The sequence below is a fragment of the Haliotis cracherodii genome, unplaced genomic scaffold (assembly GCF_022045235.1).
Source record: "Haliotis cracherodii isolate W230 unplaced genomic scaffold, xgHalCrac1.p SCAF_7, whole genome shotgun sequence".
NCBI lineage: Eukaryota > Metazoa > Mollusca > Gastropoda > Lepetellida > Haliotidae > Haliotis > Haliotis cracherodii.
The window spans coordinates 51,688,644-51,709,656 of record NW_027266330.1 but is presented as its reverse complement, the minus strand read 5'-3'; the positions used below and the strand labels follow the sequence as shown (position 1 = coordinate 51,709,656).

At 40.3% G+C, this 21,013-nt stretch overlaps 2 protein-coding genes across 2 annotated transcripts; both read right to left on the bottom strand.

Moving 5' to 3' along the window:
• Positions 1-3,374: 3,374 nt before the first annotated feature.
• LOC139448978 (uncharacterized) lies at positions 3,375-6,421 on the bottom strand. Its single transcript, XM_071230476.1, has 4 exons — positions 6,345-6,421; positions 4,839-5,138; positions 3,951-4,121; positions 3,375-3,774 (listed from the first exon to the last, which is right to left on the bottom strand). Exons 1-4 carry the CDS (start codon positions 6,419-6,421, stop codon positions 3,375-3,377), a joined length of 948 nt encoding a protein of 315 aa, XP_071086577.1.
• Positions 6,422-10,181: 3,760 nt separating this feature from the next.
• On the bottom strand, positions 10,182-16,274 carry LOC139448497 (tumor necrosis factor ligand superfamily member 6-like). The gene is made up of 3 exons (XM_071230043.1): positions 15,873-16,274; positions 15,219-15,312; positions 10,182-10,580 (listed from the first exon to the last, which is right to left on the bottom strand). The coding sequence occupies exons 1-3, from the start codon at positions 16,227-16,229 to the stop codon at positions 10,183-10,185; spliced, it is 849 nt and encodes a 282-aa protein (XP_071086144.1). The 5' UTR covers positions 16,230-16,274; the 3' UTR covers position 10,182.
• Positions 16,275-21,013: the final 4,739 nt, after the last annotated feature.

Sequence of the window (21,013 nt, the reverse complement as noted above, 5' to 3'; positions counted from 1 at the left end):
TGAGTGAGGTAGTTGGGTTTAACGCCGTCTTGAATAGTATTCCGTGTCAGCTTGAAGTGGGAGGAAAGTCTGAAGTGATGCAGGTCTTAGACGTTCACAACTTTGGTGAAACCAACGAGCAAGGGTTTTGTGCTGACAACAAAATCGGGGCGAACCGAGATTCAAACACACTGTCATAGGTTTCTGGCGTGCCCAAGGGACTCAACTCTGCATAGCGAATTGCAGCGCCTTCGGCGACTGGGCCAACCATGCCCCCGTAAAATAACTGTAAGAAACTATTATACAACAAAGATGTTTTAGATGAGATACATGTATGTATTGCGGAACATTCCATGAAGAAACAGTGGCAATATTACACAATCACAAAATACAAAATACATGCACAATAAACGACAATTAAAAAACACAGGAACATTCAACATTCAAAAGAGGTACAATTTAATTTCTAAAACAAGTGTATTATAATGATATGGAAGCAATATGACAATTGAGCAAAACTATGGTAATGTTGTACATACATGTACAAGGAATTTGTTTGTAATTGTTGATATGTTAACAGATCTTGGAAGTTGTTTCTGGATAACTGTTGGTAAACTTATTAAGAATCTGCTCCTTTTAACACATTGTACCAAATTCTTTATCATGATTGGGGATTATTTGTGATTCTCTTTCTTGGTTGTATTATGTAAAACAGTGCGTAATGTTGTTCATCTTCTGAGACATCACATGTTTCACAGAGACGTTGTTCAAATGGGGTTGGGTTTTTTGTATATCTACAATTTTTTCAATTTTTAGTTTGTGATTACTTAAAAGAAGTTTTTGAGAAAAGTGACCTATGGCCGTTGTTTTTACAATATGTAAGATAATTCTCAATATTTATAGATAACGTGACCAAACTGTATGTTCCTAACTTGCTGCTAGATAAATGGGAATCCATGAATGATTTCGTGAAATTTTACATTTGAAATGAAGTATATTTAGAGTGGATTCATTACATTTTTTGTGTTTACTATTTCAAAAGTTTGCTTTATTTAAACCAACCAACATTTTGACCAGAAATATTGATATTTGCTGCAAAAGCATGCTTTAGAGTGACATTTGTTGTATTATCTATATAGGATTTTTTTTATAGGTACTAATTTGGGTATATATCAAGTTTTGCCTGACAGGCCCAGTTGTCTTGCCTGGGTTTTCTTTGTGCTGACCAATTAAAGACACTGTTTCTTTTATTGTGCTTTCCAAAGATAAGTACATTAACAACAACCAATTTGTACTTAACACAAATTCTCTCCTCCCATAGCTTACACTTCCTTCCTCTGCACATAACATTATATGGCGGGGAGCTATTGATGCTTACTTACTTACTTACTTACTTTGGAGATTTAACGTGCGCTTTCCAACTGATGCGTATTTCGCACACGGGCCTGGCCAGACCATTTAATGTGTTTCCGCAAAAGGGGCGAAAATGATCTGTGCAACCCAAGAGGGGGGTTTAGGGGTTGCTGATATAGAATTTGGGAATTTTGAGATTTGGAATAGATGCCGATGGGGTTGGGGAGGAGAACTAAGGGAGCTGGGTATGGTGGATGTTTGTTCGTTTATGTGATTTTGATTTGGTAGGTTATTGTGTTTTTATATGCGTTTTATTAGTTCCGTTTTTATCAAGAATATTCCTAAGGCCTTGAAGTTTTCTAGTTTATTTTGTGGGTTTAGTATTGCTTCTAGAGTGAGAGCCTTGTTTAGATTGAGGGTCGTTTGTAATGCGGTTCGATGTGTTAGGTAGTGTGTGCAGTGGATGAGTGCGTGTTCTGGGGTTTCTGGTTGTTTGCAGTGTGGGCAGTCACCTGTAGTGTGTTTCTTTTATTTTTCTTAGGTGGTTAATTAGGTTGGTGTGTCCTGTTTGGAGTTTAGTGATTACTCTGTCGATTTTTTTTTATGGACGGAGTATTTTTGGTTTGGTTAGTGGTTTGCTGAGCACTTTTTTGATTTGGCTATTTGAGTTTAGATATAGGTTATGCCATTGTTTTGTGAGTTTTTGCTTGTTTACGCTTTTAATTTCTGATTATGAGCTTATTTCTAGGATTTTGAGGGATAGTTTAGGTGCTTTATCGGCGTTTTCATTACCGTATATTCCTACGTGGGCGGGTATCCACAAGAAGGTTATTTGTTTGCCTGCCTTAGTTAGGTCGTTGGAGCTTTTAAGTATTTGATTTATTAATTTAGGTCGGTTTTTGGTATTTTTGTTTTAGAGGGCTTGCAGTCCACTTAGGGAGTCGGTAAATTTTAGGATTTTTTGTGTGGTTTTTGGATTCTTGATTATGGAGGGCTGAGGCAATGCCCATTAGTTCTGCCGTGAATATTGATTGGTTGTTTGGGAGTCGGAAGGATCGTGTGGTTTTAGTTGGTTGTGTGGTGTGGACTTCGAAACCTGTGTGTTTGGAGGTCGGATCTGAGGATCCGTCCGTGTAAATGTGACACCAATTTGGCCAATTTTCGTGTATGTATGCTAGTGTGGTAGTTTTAGCTATGTTTGGGTCGGTTTGTTTGTCGGTTTGATGCTCTGCAGCAATCTCTACATGCAGTTTAATGTAAGGCTGTTCTCAATTTAGCATGCTGTGTCATGCTGTACTCAACCTGTCAATTTAGCATGCTGTGTCATGCTGTATCCAACCTGTCAATTTAGCATGCTGTGTCATGCTGTACTCAACCTGTCAATTTGGCATGCTGTGTCATGCTGTACTCAACCTGTCAATTTAGCATGCTGTGTCATGCTGTACTCAACCTGCCAATTTAGCATGCTGTGTCATGCTGTACTCGACCTGTCAATTTGGCATGCTGTGTCATGCTGTACTCAACCTGTCAATTTAGCATGCTATGTCATGCTGTACTCAACCTGTCAATTTGGCATGCTGTGTCATGCTGTACTCAACCTGTCAATTTAGCATGCTGTGTCATGCTGTACTCAACCAGTCAATTTAGCATGCTCTGTCATGCTCTGTATGATACTTTTGTATCATACACTATAGTTTGAATATAATATAAGAACAGACTACATGTATGTTTAAATTGTTATGTCAATGGTTATCAGTAATGTGTCTTAGGTTTCATAAAGTTTGGAAGTTATTCACTGTTGAGAGTAATTGTTTTGAAATATACTCCCGAGTTTAGAAAATGCCCCCCCCCCCCCCAAAAAAAAAAAAAATTAAAAAAATATGTGGTGAGTCATCATGACTCCCATTTGTAACAGGCTGTTTTAAGCCATGTATGTGTTAGTAATCACATATCTGTATTCTGATATGGACTACAGCTGAAATGGCGGATGGAATGTCAATTAACCACTTTGTTGACCGTTACACCTGATGTGAGGTTATGATTTATAAGGAATTGGCAATTGCATCATGCTTCTGTGAGCCAGCAGTACTGCTGGTATTGCCAGTGGGTTGAGGAGTAGCTACACCGTAGCTGTCATCAGACTCTACACTGTCTGGAACATCATCATCATGGTACTTGCAGAAGTTGTGTAGGAGACATGGAATTTTGGAATCAATATACTTTAACCTACGAAACCTGTTTTTCAAATGCCCAAAAGCAATTTCAAGTACAATTCTTATTTGAGACTGTTTCAAATGAGCCATCTTCAAATTACCATGGTCCTTGTATGGAACCATCAGCCATTTCTTTAGGGCATATGCAGAATCCCCTACCAAATGATACTTTCCATCAGGAAAGTGCTGAGCCATATTACTTTGAATAGACTGAGACAGGTTTGAATGGCTGAAAACACGTGCATCATGGGCTGATCCAGGTACTCCTGAAACAAACAGACACATGGTCATAGATTGTTAACATAATTTTGTTATTTGTTCATTGTAAATTAGGTTGAAATATATTGAAATACAATTGTGATTGAATACAAAACAGTTTGTTTGTCTATATTTCTAAGACATTACTTTGGAGATAGATAGATAGATAGATAGCTGTCACAGACTGCCTGTAAGATGACTGTATGGGTCATTTTCCTGTTGTTGTATTCCTCCTGGTGACTTGATGAAGCTTTAATGGGAATGTGGCAACCATCGATGGCTCCAATGACTCCTGATAGCATAAAAAATATGTCTGCTCTACAATGTACACTTATAGTTGGTTGGTTGGTTGGTTAGGTTGTTGTTAAACGCCGCACTCAGCAATATTCCAGCTATATGACGGCGGTCTGTAAATAACCGAATCTGGACCAGACAATCCAGTGACTGATATCACGAGCATCGATCCACGCAATTGGGATCGATGACATGCATCAACCAAGTCAGCAGCCTGACCACCCGATCCCGTTAGTCGCCTTTTAGGACAAGCATAGTCACCTTTTACGGCAAGCATGGGTTGCTGAAGACCTATACTACCCCGGAATCTGCACGGGTCTGTGCACTTATAGGCTACAACAGACTACTTTGCCTCACTTCCTTCTAACCTGACCCCCCAGGTCCTCCTGTTGCCTGGCTAATGACTTATATGGACTTGTACAGATGCTATTCGCCACACTGCTATGTTACAGTGCAGGTTAGCATGCAGCGGAGGGGGACTAAAAGTCAAAGGGGACATAAAGGTTTTCAAGTAGGCCTATATATAAGGACACAAATTCAGAGTATATTCATCATGTATATTGTTACAACTTATACAATTATATATTATGAACTGGTCTAAGACCCGACAAAAATATACGTGACATGTTTCAACATGATCAATAGATGATAGTTTAGCAATATAAATAATCATACAAATGAATACAATTATCTATGAAAATTATCCGGATATCCACTTGTCTACTTACCTGGAAATCCTACACGGTCTTGAAATTCTGATGCAATTGATGCAACTGTGCATCAGGCCAGTTTATGTATTTCTTTGCAATCTTTTCAATCACTGTATTCACCGTGTGTACGACCGAGTGGACACTGCTCTTGGCTACTCCAAATTTAACGCTGATGGTCCTCATGGAATCTTGATTTGCAAGGTACCAAAGCGTGATCATAGTCGACTTTTCCAGGGACACAGGCGTATTACCTCCAGAGAAGGTAGTGACAATACTCGGATCTGTTTGGTGTAATACCTGACACAGCTGTTCGAAGCTTGTCTTGTGCAACCTGAAGTGAGATTGGAAATCATCAGTTGAGTATCGGGGGACAATCACTTCAGCATACTCCTCATGATGAGGATGGTCGTCTGGCTGCATTTCAAGAAGACAGGCACTTGATAATAAAGACGATCTTCTTCGATATTGTGGCCTTAATAAATAATCAAACAAAAACTGGTTTGGCTCATCGATAGCGTCTGTCAACGCAGCCAACCCAGTACTGCAGATTCCTCCATCCGCCATGTTGTTTTGAATTTCGCGCTGCGGTCAAGGTGAAAGTCGTTTTCGCGCCACGGTCAAGGTCGAAGCGACCAACTCTCGGTCCCGAGACCGGAGTTTATGACCTGCCGCCTTTGGACAAGTCGCGAAAACGTACCCCTTGTTTACAAAATGAAAACGTTGAACAATTATTTTCGGAAGATACAAATAATCTCACACACGTTTCTTGTCAACACCAATAGATTACACGCTTTTATTGACTCGTGTTGATATATTTCACACTGAAAGAAAGATGAGATTATCCTTATCTTCTTATGTATCAGAAACATGCAGAACAACCTTTTATTTTGGAAGAGCTCAGTAGGGTATAAAATATAAAATGTCAATGCTAGAGAATAACTAGTCTGGATTATCCGCCGATTCCATTTGGCGTAATGTTAATCAAAAAGAATAATTAGTATGTGCAACAATTTTTAAAATAGCGATGAACATGTCTTTTGCCAAATACTGTTAACATTCTCATCTGTTATGTATTTGTAGAAACGTGTCCGATTTTTCATTCTTCAATGACAACGGTGTAAACATTAAGCTTTATACCTACATATGTTCGTATCCTACGTCAATAACATGTTCAATTGACCAGACAATCCAGTGATTAATATCATGAGCATCGATCCACGCAATTGGGATCGATGACATGCATAAATCAAGTCAGCGAGCCTGACCACCCGATCCCGTTAGTCGCCTTTTACGACAAGCATAGTCACCTTTTACGGCAAGTATGGGTTGCTGAAGACTATTCCATCCCGGAATCTTCACGGGTCCTTAAGGGTCGTAAGTTTACTGCCAACTGCCTGCCCTCCTTCCCCTTCCGATTCTTCTCTTCCCCATCCAATTCTCCCATGTCGCCACTGATCAGCACCGAAGACAAGGCATACGGATATTGAACTGGCTCGGTAAGTCCCCTGACTGGGATGTTAGCGGGCGTTGTGTGTACGCCAGAGACCAAGCACTGTCCAACTTGGCCCAGCGCTTGAGGTGGCTCTTCAGGCGGAATGGCAGGATCCCCAACATGATGGACACGCCAGATATTCACACCACACCTGCACTGTCATTTCATCAGTCCACTTATCTTTGTCATTAGTGTATATTAGACACACCTGGACAAGTCTGTGAAAAATGTCATAAACTCGCATCCACCCAATTCTATACAGCTTGGAATCCATCTTTGTATACGGTTCATGCAGTCCGATCGATTCTGAACTTGCAACATCTTATACAAAGGTTGTCAAAGGGTACGTAGAACAATATCATGGACAAGCTGTATCCTTTAGATCGCAAACTCTTACATTTGAGTTGAGAACTGTCGCTTAGCTGTTATCACACGTTTGGCCCAGTTTTGATAAATCAGTTTTCCTTTTGTGATGCTGCGTTTGCACATTGTGGACAGCATAAAATAATTTTTAATGTGAAATTTACACAATATATTGCTTTTCCATTGAACGAGAGGTCGGTCGGTCACATGTCCGCGAAACTGACGTTCATGAGTGTATAAACGACACATTTTGTCACGAGGCCATGTTCTTGAAATGTGACACTGACGGACTGCGTCCACATTCCTGGGGAAAACCGAATAAAAACAGAGGCATATACGTTGTTTCTGATCATTTGGACCCTTTAATATTGAACTCAGCGTGTCTGTATACACCGGGATAAGTCAGAGAGTTTGTCTGAAACCCCGTTCAAGAATTTCCTTGCTACGACCCATCCTAGTGAACAAAACGAAGAAATGCACATCCAAACTGTGGACTCGATCCGTGTCAAGACTGACAAGTCCAGAGCAATCTATAAATTTACCTCAGAATCTATTTTATCTGTATCATCACCTTTCAATTATCAACCAGTTAATTCATGATGACATTTGTTATCGCCACAGGTTCACGAACATGTTCGGAAATCCCTCCCGTTACTTTTATCGTTTCGCTCATTTTGACGTGCCGTACTTCACGTTAAGGTATCTCGACGTGCTGCTACGTGAATGACTTACTGAGGTGTCCTCTGCAGCAAACCCGTGCCGTGATATAACTGGAATACTGTTCAAAGCGGCGTTAAAACCCAACTCACTCACTGCCATAGGAATCGGGAAAAGCATGGTCCACCCCAGGATACACCTTGGAGCCTTTTTATAAACCTATTCATTGGGATCTCTGACTCTATTAATTAAGAGAGTTCTTTCTATAGGCATTAAAACCTATTGTGAGGTTTTACTTTCAAAGTAAAACCTATTATGAGGTTTTGTTTTCGTTCGGGAGGTTTCACTTTGAATGTAAAACCTCAAATCCCAGGTTTAACCAAGTACCTGAAAAAATGAGAACAAGTAGAAATTCAAAATTTTAATTCAATTAAAATTGAATGTCATGTGTACAGTTCCGAGTGGACATTTAAAAGCGGCATCACTTCAGAGTCTCTGGTGAAAGGACAGCGAGGTTTCAAAACACTTGCTTTTAAACAAAAGCTAATCAATGCAGCACAATTTGCACGTGCAGTAACTGCTAGCCGTTACGTCACAACTACCGCTATGTAACAGTTGGATTGTTTAAAATCGAAAATCTTGTAAAGCAAAAAACACCTTCAAAAGATTTGCGAATTTTAGTTTTGTAAAGTTTTAAAGAAGTGGAATATTGCAACACAAACACTTAGAAACCGAAGATTTCACTTTCATTTAAAAGTAAGTATTTTAGTTGTGTTTTGTTGTTGACACATGCAAGTGCTCTTGAACGCCTGGCAAGTCAGCGAATTTCACGTGCAAGTTATGATATCACGTCTTCAAGGAAGCGCTATAATGAAGCGCCTCATTCATAGATGCTCGTTATAACATTTAATCAATTTAGACGGTTTATAAGTATGGAAAAACACTTTCCCTCGGTTTTGGTAGACAGAGCATGCCCTGGGGGTCGGGAAAAACTGCGGGGGCCTTGCCCCCTTGGTTTTTAGGGCTCCCCAGGGCATGCTCTGTCTACCAAAACCTCATAAGCGTGTCTTCTCGAATACATAACCCACACAGGCGCTGATAAACCACAATGTTTTTAAAAATCTCTTTTTCTATACATTGTATGCCAGCAAGGTATATTTTACGTCCGTTTCATATGGTTCATGAAAGAGTGCTTGGGGTGAGGTGAAAGTGGGTCTGAAGGGGCACTGATCTAAAGCAATTCCCCGGGACTGGTTGTTGCCTTTGTTATTGTTTTTCCCGTGAGTACCCGGATGATATAGCAGTTAACTAGACTAGTTCGCAACCTGTGCTGCGCAATTCGTAAGCGCATTTGTCACTTTTATTGATAGTATAAGAGCGTATGGTCACATTGATCAACATAATGAAATACAATTTTGGAAATAATAAGGAAATGTAGGTATCTTTGTAGGTAGCATCGGTAATGGTGACGAAGTTTTGATAAGTCACTTGCTTAGTAATTGTGCGATTTTCTTTTACACTATTTTGACACAAAGTAAATATTTCTCCTGAACATTGCTTTATTTATCGTGTTTATATTTCTACAGTCAAAGTGTGCAAACTGTTCAATTAGGAAATTCATTAAACGCCTGAATATTCAGTTATTTTACAAATTCACTGAAAAATATGTCCATCTGTATTATTATGATAACGAATTTCAAACATTTATATGTTTAATATCATCACCAAGAGACTGTACATTTTTACATTGTTTGGCTTCTAATCATACATGATAATCTATTTTGATGTTTTTAGGCCCCTTTGCTCGTCTTAATCAATTTGAGTCAATCTGTTAAAGAAATGGACAGATTTTTCAGTCATAATGACTGAAATATTTACACATTTTATAAATTGCCTGAGAGAATCACAGTTTACAAATTGACTGTAATATATACACGCTTACAAAGGAAAAGACTTGTGAAAACGTCTATCGCGCATCGAAGAATTTCCAAACCAAGACGTAGAGGAACAGGAATGAATCTGTCCAATGCTACAGCAAATGAAGGAAAACAAAATGCAAATATCATAATTACAACCTACCATATTTATGTAATAAAAGTAGTGAGTTGGGTTTAACGCCGCTTTTAACATTATTCCAGTTATAAAACGGCGTGTCAGCTTAATGTGGGAGGAAAGCCCCAATTGATGCAGGTCTAAGACGTTTACCACTTCGGTGAAACCCACGAGCACGGGTATGGTGCTGACAAACCTAGAAACATAATCGGGGTGAACCAGGATTCGAACCCACAACCATAGGTTTCTGGCGTGTCCAGGGGACGCAACTCTGCACAGCGAATGGCGGCGCCTTAGACGACTGGGCCACCTGTGCCCCCTGTAATAAAAGTAATGATCTCCCTCGGCAGTCGATGAGAGAAATATGATATTTCACTCGACACATGGAATATCTTTTTATTATATACTTTTTGTATAGCTGTAGCTGTCCCCTGAAAATTATATCATTTCATTACAAGTGTCAAACCTTGAAACGTAATTACTGCCTACACAATACGCAGGGACGTGTAATTACCGAAATTCGGGAGTGGGTGGGCGTGGCAGGACATTGTAACATATGGTATGGCACACACAGCGAATTTGACAAACGGCATGCATTGATTTACAGTTACATTTTGGTGATCAAGATTTCAACCATGTTGTGAAATTAAAGCTCGCATATAGAGATTTGGATATATATATGAAACTAATCCCTATGCCGATATCATATATATCTTACAAGATGTAAACCAAATACATTGGAAGGTGCATACTTATAAAGCTCGTATATAGAGATTGGGATATATATATGAAACTAATCCCTATGCCTATATCATATATATCTTACAAGATGTAAACCAAATACATTGGAAGGTGCATACTTATAAATAGAACTTACATTTGAAACGTCAACATATATTTCGTCTTTTGCATCGAGTTTAATCACACCATCTAGATAACTGTTGATGAATGTTTCACTAATTCTGGACATGGAAGCACTTCTTTGTAACACAATATCAGTATGTGGTTCTGGATGCTTGCTGATTCTTCTTATTGAATGTTTCACTCTCAGGTTGCTGGTTAGTTCCGATCTCGTCTTCAGCGTGATGAAGGAGTAGATGTTATAGTAGCCAGGATGTGATATTTGTAATCTTCCCGACGCCATCTTGATTCCCCCTGTCACGTGGGCAGCCCCATACCCGAACTCATCGCTCCATTTGTAGTCAGATTCTGAAAGGGTAGAGGCTTCTGATTATGATCCGTTATCTTCCTAATAAGTTAAAGGGCTTTGCTGTTTATATTTACACAGACAGACAGACAGACAGACAGACAGACAGACAGACAGATAGATAAAATACAAAAGTCCATGATGACCTGTCGTCAAACATACAAACAGACAGACAGACAGATAGATAGAATACAAAAGTCCAAAGATGAACTGTCGTCAAACAGACAGACAGACAGACAGGGAGATAGATAAAATACAAAAGTCCAAAGATGAGCTGTCGTCAAACAGATAGATAGATAGATAGATAGATAGATAGATAGATAGATAGAATACAAAAGTCCAAAGATGAACTGTCGTCAAACAGACAGACAGACAGGGAGATAGATAAAATACAAAAGTCCAAAGATGAGCTGTCGTCAAACAGATAGATAGATAGATAGATAGATAGATAGATAGATAGATAGATAGATAGATAGATAGATAGATAGATAGAATACAAAAGTCCAAAGATGAGCTGTCGTCAAAGATACAGATATAGATAGATAGATAGATAGATAGATAGATCAAATACAAAAGTCCAAAGATGAGCTGTCGTCAAATAGATAGATAGATAGATAGATAGATAGATAGATCAAATACAAAAGTCCAAAGATGAGCTGTCGTCAAATAGATAGATAGTTAGACAGACAGACAGACAGACAGACAGACAGACAGACAGACAGACAAAATACAAAAGTCCATGATGAACTGTAGTCAAACATACAAAGAGACAGACAGACAGATAGATAGAATACAAAAGTCCATAGATGAACTGTCGTCAAACAGACAGACAGACAGACAGACAGACAGACAGGGAGATAGATAAAATACAAAAGTCCAAAGATGAGCTGTCGTCAAACAGATAGATAGATAGATAGATAGATAGATAGATAGATAGATAGATAGATAGATAGATAGATAGAATACAAAAGTCCAAAGATGAGCTGTCGTCAAAGATACAGATATAGATAGATAGATAGATAGATAGATAGATAGATAGATAGATAGATAGATAGATAGATAGATAGATAGATAGATAGATCAAATACAAAAGTCCAAAGATGAGCTGTCGTCAAATAGATAGATAGTTAGATAGATAGATAGATAGATAGATAGATAGATAGATAGATAGATAGATAGATAGATAGATAAAACACAAAAGTCCAAAGATCAGCTGTCGTCAAAGAACGATGTAATTTCGCTGTGGACAGTAGCGTCCCTAAGGATCTTTGCTCGAAGGTTTGAGTTCCAAAATTCACTATGTCAGGACCATACCCGTGTTCGTGGGTTTCGCCTAAGTGTAAACCGGCAGGACGTGCAATAAGTCGGGCTTCACTCCCACTTCAAGCCGTCAAGTCGTGATACAACTGAAAAACACTTCAATGTGAAGCGAAACTACTACAAAACCTATGGTTTGTCCACATACGGCCTTTCTCTTTACACTGTCACAGTCAATCGAGGTATTTGAACATTGAAACAAAGCCCAAAGCGTATTTGAAGTTTAAGGTGATGTGATAAGTTTATTTGCTGGACACATGGCCCGTTTATAATTTATATATAATGAACAACAAAAGTTCCTGTGACATTGAATAAGATTTAATGCTAAGTTATATTTTTTACCAAATCTGAAACATTTTCGGTTTCCAACAGATAAACGACTCCTGTAAGTGTTCAAATGGTTTACTTTGCCATACTGACTTCAGAAAATGCGTGATTTCATACAAAAACATGAACATGCCAAAATGTCCATTTACAAATCAATAGCGTGTGTGTCCACCTCTGGTTGCGATGCAAGCAACACATCATCGTCTCTTGGAATGGACCAGGCTTCGCACAAAGTCCTGTGGGATATCTGTCTATATCTGCTGGAGCATGTTTCGATGTTCCTGGATTGTCTGCTGAACACGTGGTTGACGTCGAAGACGCCGATCCATCTCATCCCACATGTGCTCGATTGGTGAGAGATCAGGGGAGCGAGCCGGCCAGGGGATTACATTCACGTTGTTTTGTTAAAGAGAATCCTGAACAAGTCGAGCAATATAAGGCCGGGCGTTGTCATGTTAAAAGGTAATGCCTGGGTCATGACGGCGCAAAAACGGTAGAACAACAGGGCCGATGATCTCGTCGCGGTAGCGCTGTCCATTGAAATTTCCCTCTACCACTATTAAACGGGTCCTCTGTCTTGCTGTTATCCTACCCCATACCATAACGCTGCCGCTCACGAACCGATCTTCTTCCATGACACACTGATTGACGTAACGTTCACCTCGACGTCGGTACACTCCAATCCGTCCATCGCCGTGGCTGAGGTGAAAACGAGACTGGTCAGTGAATAGAACTTGTCCCCACTGCATGGCCGTCCAGCGTAGACGCTGTCTGTACCACTGACGGTGGTTTCCTGTCAAAATGGGACGTCTGGCGGGTCTTCTGGCGACAGTCCCTGCACATCTGAGGCGACGACGTACGGTTTGTGAAGATATTCGTCGAAGGCCAGGGATGCTTCTTGCAGTCACTGTTGCTGGCTGGAATCGATTTCGTAGGTGTGTTGTTCGAATCCATTTGTCTTGTCGATTATTGGTTACGCATGGCCTGCCACTCCGAGGATGGTCTCTGACTGCATTCGTCTGTTGCCAATGTTGCCATAAACACCAAATGGTGTTTCTTTATACTTTAATTGTCTTGCAACATCACGGTTACTCGATCCTGCTTCAAGCATACCAATGGCTCGCAGACGCCCATTTGGGGACAGGCGTGGCATTTCGTAATGTTGAATAATTTCGTAATTTTGTTGTTCTTCTGAGTGGTTGTTGTCAGCACGATGCTAAACAATGCATATGGAATCCCGTTAATGAACAAGTTTATATACCCATTCTTGGGTAGTGAAATGCATGGGGCTTGCATAAAAGGCAACTTTTGCATGGAATGCATGCTTTTCTGTAGCAGTTGCGTTTTTGTGACTTGATTCCATACATGTAATACAATATTGAAAACTTTACTTGTTTGAAAAATACACTAAAACATTGGTGTCACAGGAACTTTTGTTGTTGAGTATATATATTACATCACGCAGACAAACACACTGCAGTTTCCAATTCCGTGAAAAGTTCCCTGTTCCGTGATATCATCCACTGTCATTTCCGGCAAAGCAATATTACTGAAAATGACCTCTGAAATTTGGAATTTCGAAATCTCGCCATTTTTGACACTTTACTAAATCACCATTACGGCGTTATTTAGTGTATATTTTGAAACTCAATCAAAATATAGGATATTTACTCAGGGTCAAATGATATGTGGTCTTAGTCACGAATAGGTCTATAAACTGTCTATATGAACATAAGCGAAATAACTTAGGCGTGAAAACGAACGCTGTGCTCGAAAAACTGCACTTGTTTGAAAAGTAAAGAAAGTAAAATTCAGATTTTACACTGTGTATCACTTTCACCTGTTTGTTTGTTTGTTTGTTTGTTGTTTAACGCCGCACTCAGCAATATTCCAGCCATATGACGGCGGTCTGTAAATAATCGAATCTGGACCAGATAATCCAGTGATTGACAGCATGAGCATCGACCCACGCAATTCGGATCGATGACATGTATCAACCAAGTCAGCGAGCCTGACCACCCGATCCCGTTAGTCGCCTTTTTACGACAAGCATAGTCACCTTTTACGGCAAGAATGGGTTGCTGAAGACCTATTCTACCCCGGAATCTTCACGAGTCCCTGATTTGAGAGATATATTCTTCTAGTCGTTGCATACAAAGGCTCAATATTTTATAGAATATGCATCGGAAGAGTATCGCAATAAAAATTAGGAAATTACGAATAGATTCATAACAATGATTTGGTAAACTCTACAGAAATTGTCAAAGTTTCTGTCCTTCGTGATCCCATGACTGACGCAATATCACGCAATATCACGCAAAACGACAACGGTATTTATCGGCATTTCTGACTATTGCCCTTCGTTACAATGAAAACCATAAAAACAAATAACAATACGTAGATTATCAAAATGTTTCTGATTACTTACATGTCACATGTATGTATGTACGATCCCTGAATCAGCGAATGTCCCTTCGAAAAAACCCGCAAAAAAGTCGATCCCCGGTTGTGAGATCAACGTCAACATTTTTGGTAATTTCATTGAGGTGAAGCTCGGGTGAAAAAAGGAAGTTATTTCTGATGTAAAATTACTAAAAGTAACTCTCGTCTATTAACAATAATGTGTCTTTTTTATTTATGGAATTGGAACTACTTTGTCTTGCGAAAGTGTGGCGAATATTCCCGTAATAGGGTAGCTGCATTCTAATGTATCCGGTAACGTAAATCGCCCAAAATGAGCGTCACCGTAAAATGTGCATCGCTTTAACTTCAAAGTACGAATTTGTTTAAGAAATTAATTTTATATGGTGTTGGTTGGCAAGCTCCGGAATGGACATGACTTTAACTTGCACGGTTAAAGAGTTCATACTCCAGTATGAAAATTCATATGAAACTCATTTCTTAATTGAACGCAGGGTTAACCCACGCCCCCAATGTATTGCATATTACAAATAGCTGAATGTGGCTTGTTCGGACTGAAGCTATTCATGCATTACCTTGTAGTGTGTCAAGATACAGGTGCGCCGACGGCGGCGGGAACGACACTTGCCCGGGGGACGTCGGTTGCTGCATCAAGGACTTCATATGTATCTGGAAATATCGTTTCAGAAGTTGGTCTTGTTTTATTGAATATTGATACATACATATTCCATACGCGTGATTAATATTTATCACACTTGGTGGTCAGACTTGGTATATGCGTGTCATCGTATCCTAATTGCAACCCATGCTTGCTGTAAAAGGCGACTATGCTTGTCGTAAGAGGCGACTAACGGGATCGGGTGGTCAGGCTCGCTGACTTGGTTGATGCATGTCATCGATCCCAATTGTGTGGATCAATGCTCCTGATGTCAATCACTGGATTGGGTGGTCCAGACTCGATTATTTACAGACCGCCGTCAAATAGCTGGAATACTGCTGAGTGCGTCGTTAAACAACAAACCAACCCATTGCGTGGATCGATGTTCATGATGTCAATCACTGGATTGTCTGGTCCAGACTTGATTATTTACAGACCATCGTCATATAGCTAGAATATTGTTGGAGTGCAGCATGAAACAGCAAACCAAAAACAAAAATGCTTCATTGCAGTGACACGACAGCGCCTTTACTGATATGTCACATATTATATTTATACCAAAGGCACCTACCAGGTTCAGAAGCCTCCATAGGCTCTCAGCTTGGTGAAGGCAGCAAATCTGTCCATCGTTAGTCTCCACTCTCTGGACAAGTCTCCCGTGTCGTGGATGTTTCTCTGCGTGTCCAAAGTAATGACACTCTGTGCATACGGAGTACCTGTCAGTCATATGTCGAGATGGGGATGTCCTGGATGCTAATTCTGTACCATATCCCAGATTAATGCTAAAAAATATAGTGACTCCTAATGTCAGATTCACAAAAATTGAAAGAGTCACTATGAGACAGGCAGTTGTCTGTTCACATGGCAAACGGTGCTTCTCTTTAACGACGCCGTCTTCTTCGTCTATGATGCTGTATGCTGCAGACATTGTGACTGATCTATTGAATCTGATTTCTTGCCAGTTTTAAAATCTACCAATCCCTAGCTTTAAGGAATGCGAAGTGTGCAACACAACTAGCCTTTCGTCTCGAGTTGAATTCCTCGAGAATTCAGTGGAAAAACCGAGTATTCTTTTTTCGTTCTAGCGTCATGATCGATTTATACAATACGCTTAAGGATTGAAGTATAACGATCGTCAGTTCTGACAAAAACATCTCTCTACTGAAGACTTGAAAAGCCTAATATAGGCTTTTGCGGCTTGAAAAGCCGAAATACCTAATATCGACAAAGCTCTCATTATATAACGTCGAAAAGTAGCAGTATTTTGTCTAGTTTCGTTTTCGATGTTACAACCCTCACCATATTATGTGTATTTCCGTTGACACATAAAGCATGAACACAGAATGTGTGCTTTGTTCACTGAGTTTGCAGTTCATGTAAAATGCGAATTCACATATTTGCTCAGTGTGGGTGTTACAAAGAGTGCACAACACAATAAAGGTGTCGTTCTATCGCCAACTCTGTACAGTTTGTAGCACTGAATACGATTTTACCACGTGTTGAAAAGAATCATTTCCTCCCAACATTAGTGAGTGAGTTGAAAAAGTATTGAGTGAAAATAGTTTCACGCTGACAGCGGCGGGGCGGGGGGTGGGGGGGTGGGGGGGTAGTGATGTTGCACACCAGTAATGGGTAATTGTACTATCACACTTTCCTTCTGAGTGAGTGAGTTGGGTTTAACGCCGCTTTTAGCAGTATTCTAGTTATATCACGGCGTGTCAGATTGATGTGGGAGGAAAGCCCGAAGTGATGCAGGTCTCAGACGTTTACCACTTCGGCGAAACCCACGAGCACGGGTATGGTGCTGACAAACCTAGAAACATAATCGGGGCGGAACGGGATTCGAACCCACAATCATAGGTATTTGGCGTGCAACTCTGCACAGCCAACCGCGGCACCTAAGACGACTGGGCGTCCAAACATTAGGTAACCTTGTATTCTGTGTGTGGGGCGTAAATCCATAGCAAATTAGAAAGTCAGCGCGACTTTGAAACTGAGTGCTGTTATCTAAATATAGGATTGTTTGTATCGCAGCTTGGGAAATCGAGTGTTGTACTGTCTTTACACAAGCTACGATGGAAATAGTCGTTGTCGGCATATGTGTGCAGTCAGATCCAATGTCGAGAGGCAGGAATCAGAGTGAATGAGCGAGTGAGTATGTTTTACGCCACTTTCAGCAATATTCCAGCAATAGCGGGTGACACCACAAATGGGCTTCACACAGCACATCTACAGCATACATTTAATCCAACAGTGAAAGGTGAACAGTGAAAACTTGGTGGACGGGGCAATTGTAAGATTTGGTTGGTTTGTTGTTTAACGCCGCATTCAGCAATATTCCAGCTATATGACGGCGGTCTGTAAATTAGCGAGTCTGGGCCAGACAATCCAGTGATTGACATCATGAGCATCGATCCACGCAATTCGGATCGATGACATGCATCAACTAAGTCAGCGAGCCAGACCACCCGATCCCGTTAGTCGCCACAAATGTAAGAAAAACATTAACATAGAATTGTTCAAAGACATTACTTTTCAATTCATATATGAGCAGGATCTGGGAGGACAAGTCTCTATCAACAGCACTGACGCTGTCCTCACACACATCACGCACTAGCGAACAAATTGCAAGTTCTAAGAGTGAATGTCTACAGCGAGCCAAAATTGTTCACTTTGGTGGATAGTGACCGCCTCCGTGGTCTGGTGGTAGAGCGTCCGCCCGGAGAGCGGAAGCGGGCTTCGATCCCCGGCCGCGTCATAGCAAAAGACTTTAAAAGATGGTACTTGTTGTTGCCCTGCCTGGCGCTTAAGATTAAAGGGCTAAAACAAGGACTGGCCGGCTCGGAATCAGTATACTGTGTCTGATATCCATGTTAAACCATTGCATCTCAGTGGGCTAGCACTACAGAAACGGCATGAGTCAGAACTATTTCAAACACGCACGCACGCACGCACGCACTCACGCACGTACTCACTCACACATAAACACGCATGCAACCCCGCACACACACACAAACACGCACCCATGCACTCACTCACTCACGCACACACAACTCTCTCATACGAACCCAGACATACGCACGAACTCACCCACGCAATCTCTCACCCTCTCTCTCTCACACACACACAAACACGAACCCACGCACTAACACACGGTCCCACACCGACTCGCTCGCATCTCTCGCTCACACAGAGAGACACACAGACAAACACGCACCCTCTCACTCACTCACGCGCACACACCCACTCACTCACTCACACGCGCACACACAAACTCGCTCACACGAACCCAGACACACGCACGAACTCACCCACGCAATCACTCACCACACACATACATGCACGCACGCACGCACGAACGCACACAACCCTATCTACGTCCAATGATCTTGAACGGGACCTTTTCACCTCGACTACAATATTGTTCACATTCTAATGTGAGGAGTGAGTAGTTTTAAGCAGCAATTCTACAGCAATATCACGACGGCGGACAGATGAAATGGGCTTTAAGCATGGTACCCTGGGGGGGAATTGAACCGGAGTTTAGTCGTGACAAGCGAACGACTGAACCACTAAGATACCCCAACAGCCATAGCCTAATGAATATAAATACTAGTACATGACACTACAAATGTATAGCAACTTCTTTTATTCCTTGTCACGACGTTACATGGCTACCTCTTGCTCCATCATCGGGTGTACCCGTGAAGATCCGGGGTAGAATAGGTCTTCAGCAACCCATGCTTGCCGTAAAAGGCGACTATGCTTGTCGTGAGAGGCGACTAACGGGATCAGGTGGTCAGGCTCGCTGACCTGGTTGAAGCATGTCATCGTATCCCAATTACGTGGACCGATGCTCATCATATCAATCACTGGATTGTCCAGACTCGATTATTTACAGACCGCCGTCATAGCTGGAATATTGCTGAGTGCGGCGTTAAACAACAAACCAAATCAAAACCATGATCGGGTGAATGTTGAGTAAGCGCATAGTGTAAATAAATTATATCATGTTTACACAACACTAGGTGGGATTAATGTACAAAAATAACAATATAATGACAAAGCCAATGAGATAGGATTTATGTACAAAGTTAATATAATGACGAAGCCATTGAGATAGATAGGATTTATGTACAAAAATAACAATATAATGACAAAGCCATTGAGATTGAATTTATGTACAAAGTTAATATAATGACGAAGCCATTTAGATAGATAGGATTTATGTACAAAGATAGCAATATTATGACGAAGCCATTGAGATAGATAGGATTTATGTACAAAAATAACAATATAATGACAAAGCCAATGAGATTGGATTTATGTACAAAGTTAATATAATGACGAAGTCATTTAGATAGACAGGATTTATGTACAAAGATAGCAATATTATGACGAAGCCATTGAGATAGATAGGATTTATGTACAAAAATAACAATATAATGACAAAGCCAATGAGATGGAATTTATGTACAAAGTTAATATAATGACGAAGCCATTTAGATAGATAGGATTTATGTACAAAGATAGCAATATTATGACGAAGCCATTGAGATAGATAGGATTTATGTACAAAATAACAATATAATGACAGAGTCAATGAGATGGAATTTATGTACAAAGTTAATATAATGACGAAGCCATTTAGATAGATAGGATTTATGTACAAAGATAGCAATATTATGACGAAGCCATTGAGATAGATAGGATTTATGTACAAAAATAACAATATAATGACAAAGCCAATGAGATTGGATTTATGTACAAAGTTAATATAATGACGAAGTCATTTAGATAGATAGGATTTATGTACAAAGATAGCAATATTATGACGAAGCCATTGAGATAGATAGGATTTATGTACAAAAATAACAATATAATGACAAAGCCAATGAGATGGAATTTATGTACAAAGTTAATATAATGACGAAGCCATTTAGATAGATAGGATTTATGTACAAAGATAGCAATATTATGACGAAGCCATTGAGATAGATAGGATTTATGTACAAAAATAACAATATAATGACAAAGCCAATGGATTCAACAGGAGAGGATCCATGTAGGTACGCTGGAAGTGTAGATATGACAAGTTGTTGGCTGTTGTGACACAAGCAATAAGGCAACCGAGATATCCATAGTGGTTGATGATGTGATTATAGCACAGTGGAGTACACACTGGGTTGGTAGATACTTTGGTCTCTGTTAATGCCTGGCTTCTTTCTTTGGCTTTCGATGCTTTCTGGAACTTCCCTCTCTTTCTAATGACTGATGCTTGGATGGAGAATATGGTTGTCAGGATCTTCATGTCAGATTTTTTTCCACAGAGGTCTTGTGTGCTTTTATTCTAGTGTCTGTGGGGCGTGAAGACTCTCCAATGTATTTGTGTCCACAAATGACCAGACAATCCAGTGACTGACATCATGAGCATCGATCCACGCAATTGGGATACAATTACATGCATCAACCAACTCAGCGAGTCTGACCACCCGACTTGGTTGATGCATGTCATCGATTGCGTGGATCGATGCTCATGATATGAATCACTGGTTGGTCCAATTATTTACAGACCGCCGTCATATAGCTGACATATTACTTAGTGCGGCGTTGAACAACAAACAATCAAACATTGATCGGGTGGTCAGGCTCTATGACTTGGTTGATTGTGTGTCATCGATCCCAATGGCGTAAATCAATACACTTGATTTC

Coding starts and splice junctions, on each gene's coding strand:
- LOC139448978 (XM_071230476.1), bottom strand. CDS start 6,421: ATGTTGGGGATCCTGCCATTCCGCCTGAAGAGCCACCTCAAGCGCTGG. Junction 5,139..6,344: donor GACAGTGCTTGGTCTCTGGC/GTACACACAACG, acceptor ATCTCACTTCAG/GTTGCACAAGACAAGCTTCG. Junction 4,122..4,838: donor CATCAGAATTTCAAGACCGT/GTAGGATTTCCA, acceptor TGTACATTGTAG/AGCAGACATATTTTTTATGC.
- LOC139448497 (XM_071230043.1), bottom strand. CDS start 16,229: ATGTCTGCAGCATACAGCATCATAGACGAAGAAGACGGCGTCGTTAAA. Junction 15,313..15,872: donor TATGGAGGCTTCTGAACCTG/GTAGGTGCCTTT, acceptor CGATATTTCCAG/ATACATATGAAGTCCTTGAT. Junction 10,581..15,218: donor GTATCTTGACACACTACAAG/GTAATGCATGAA, acceptor CTACCCTTTCAG/AATCTGACTACAAATGGAGC.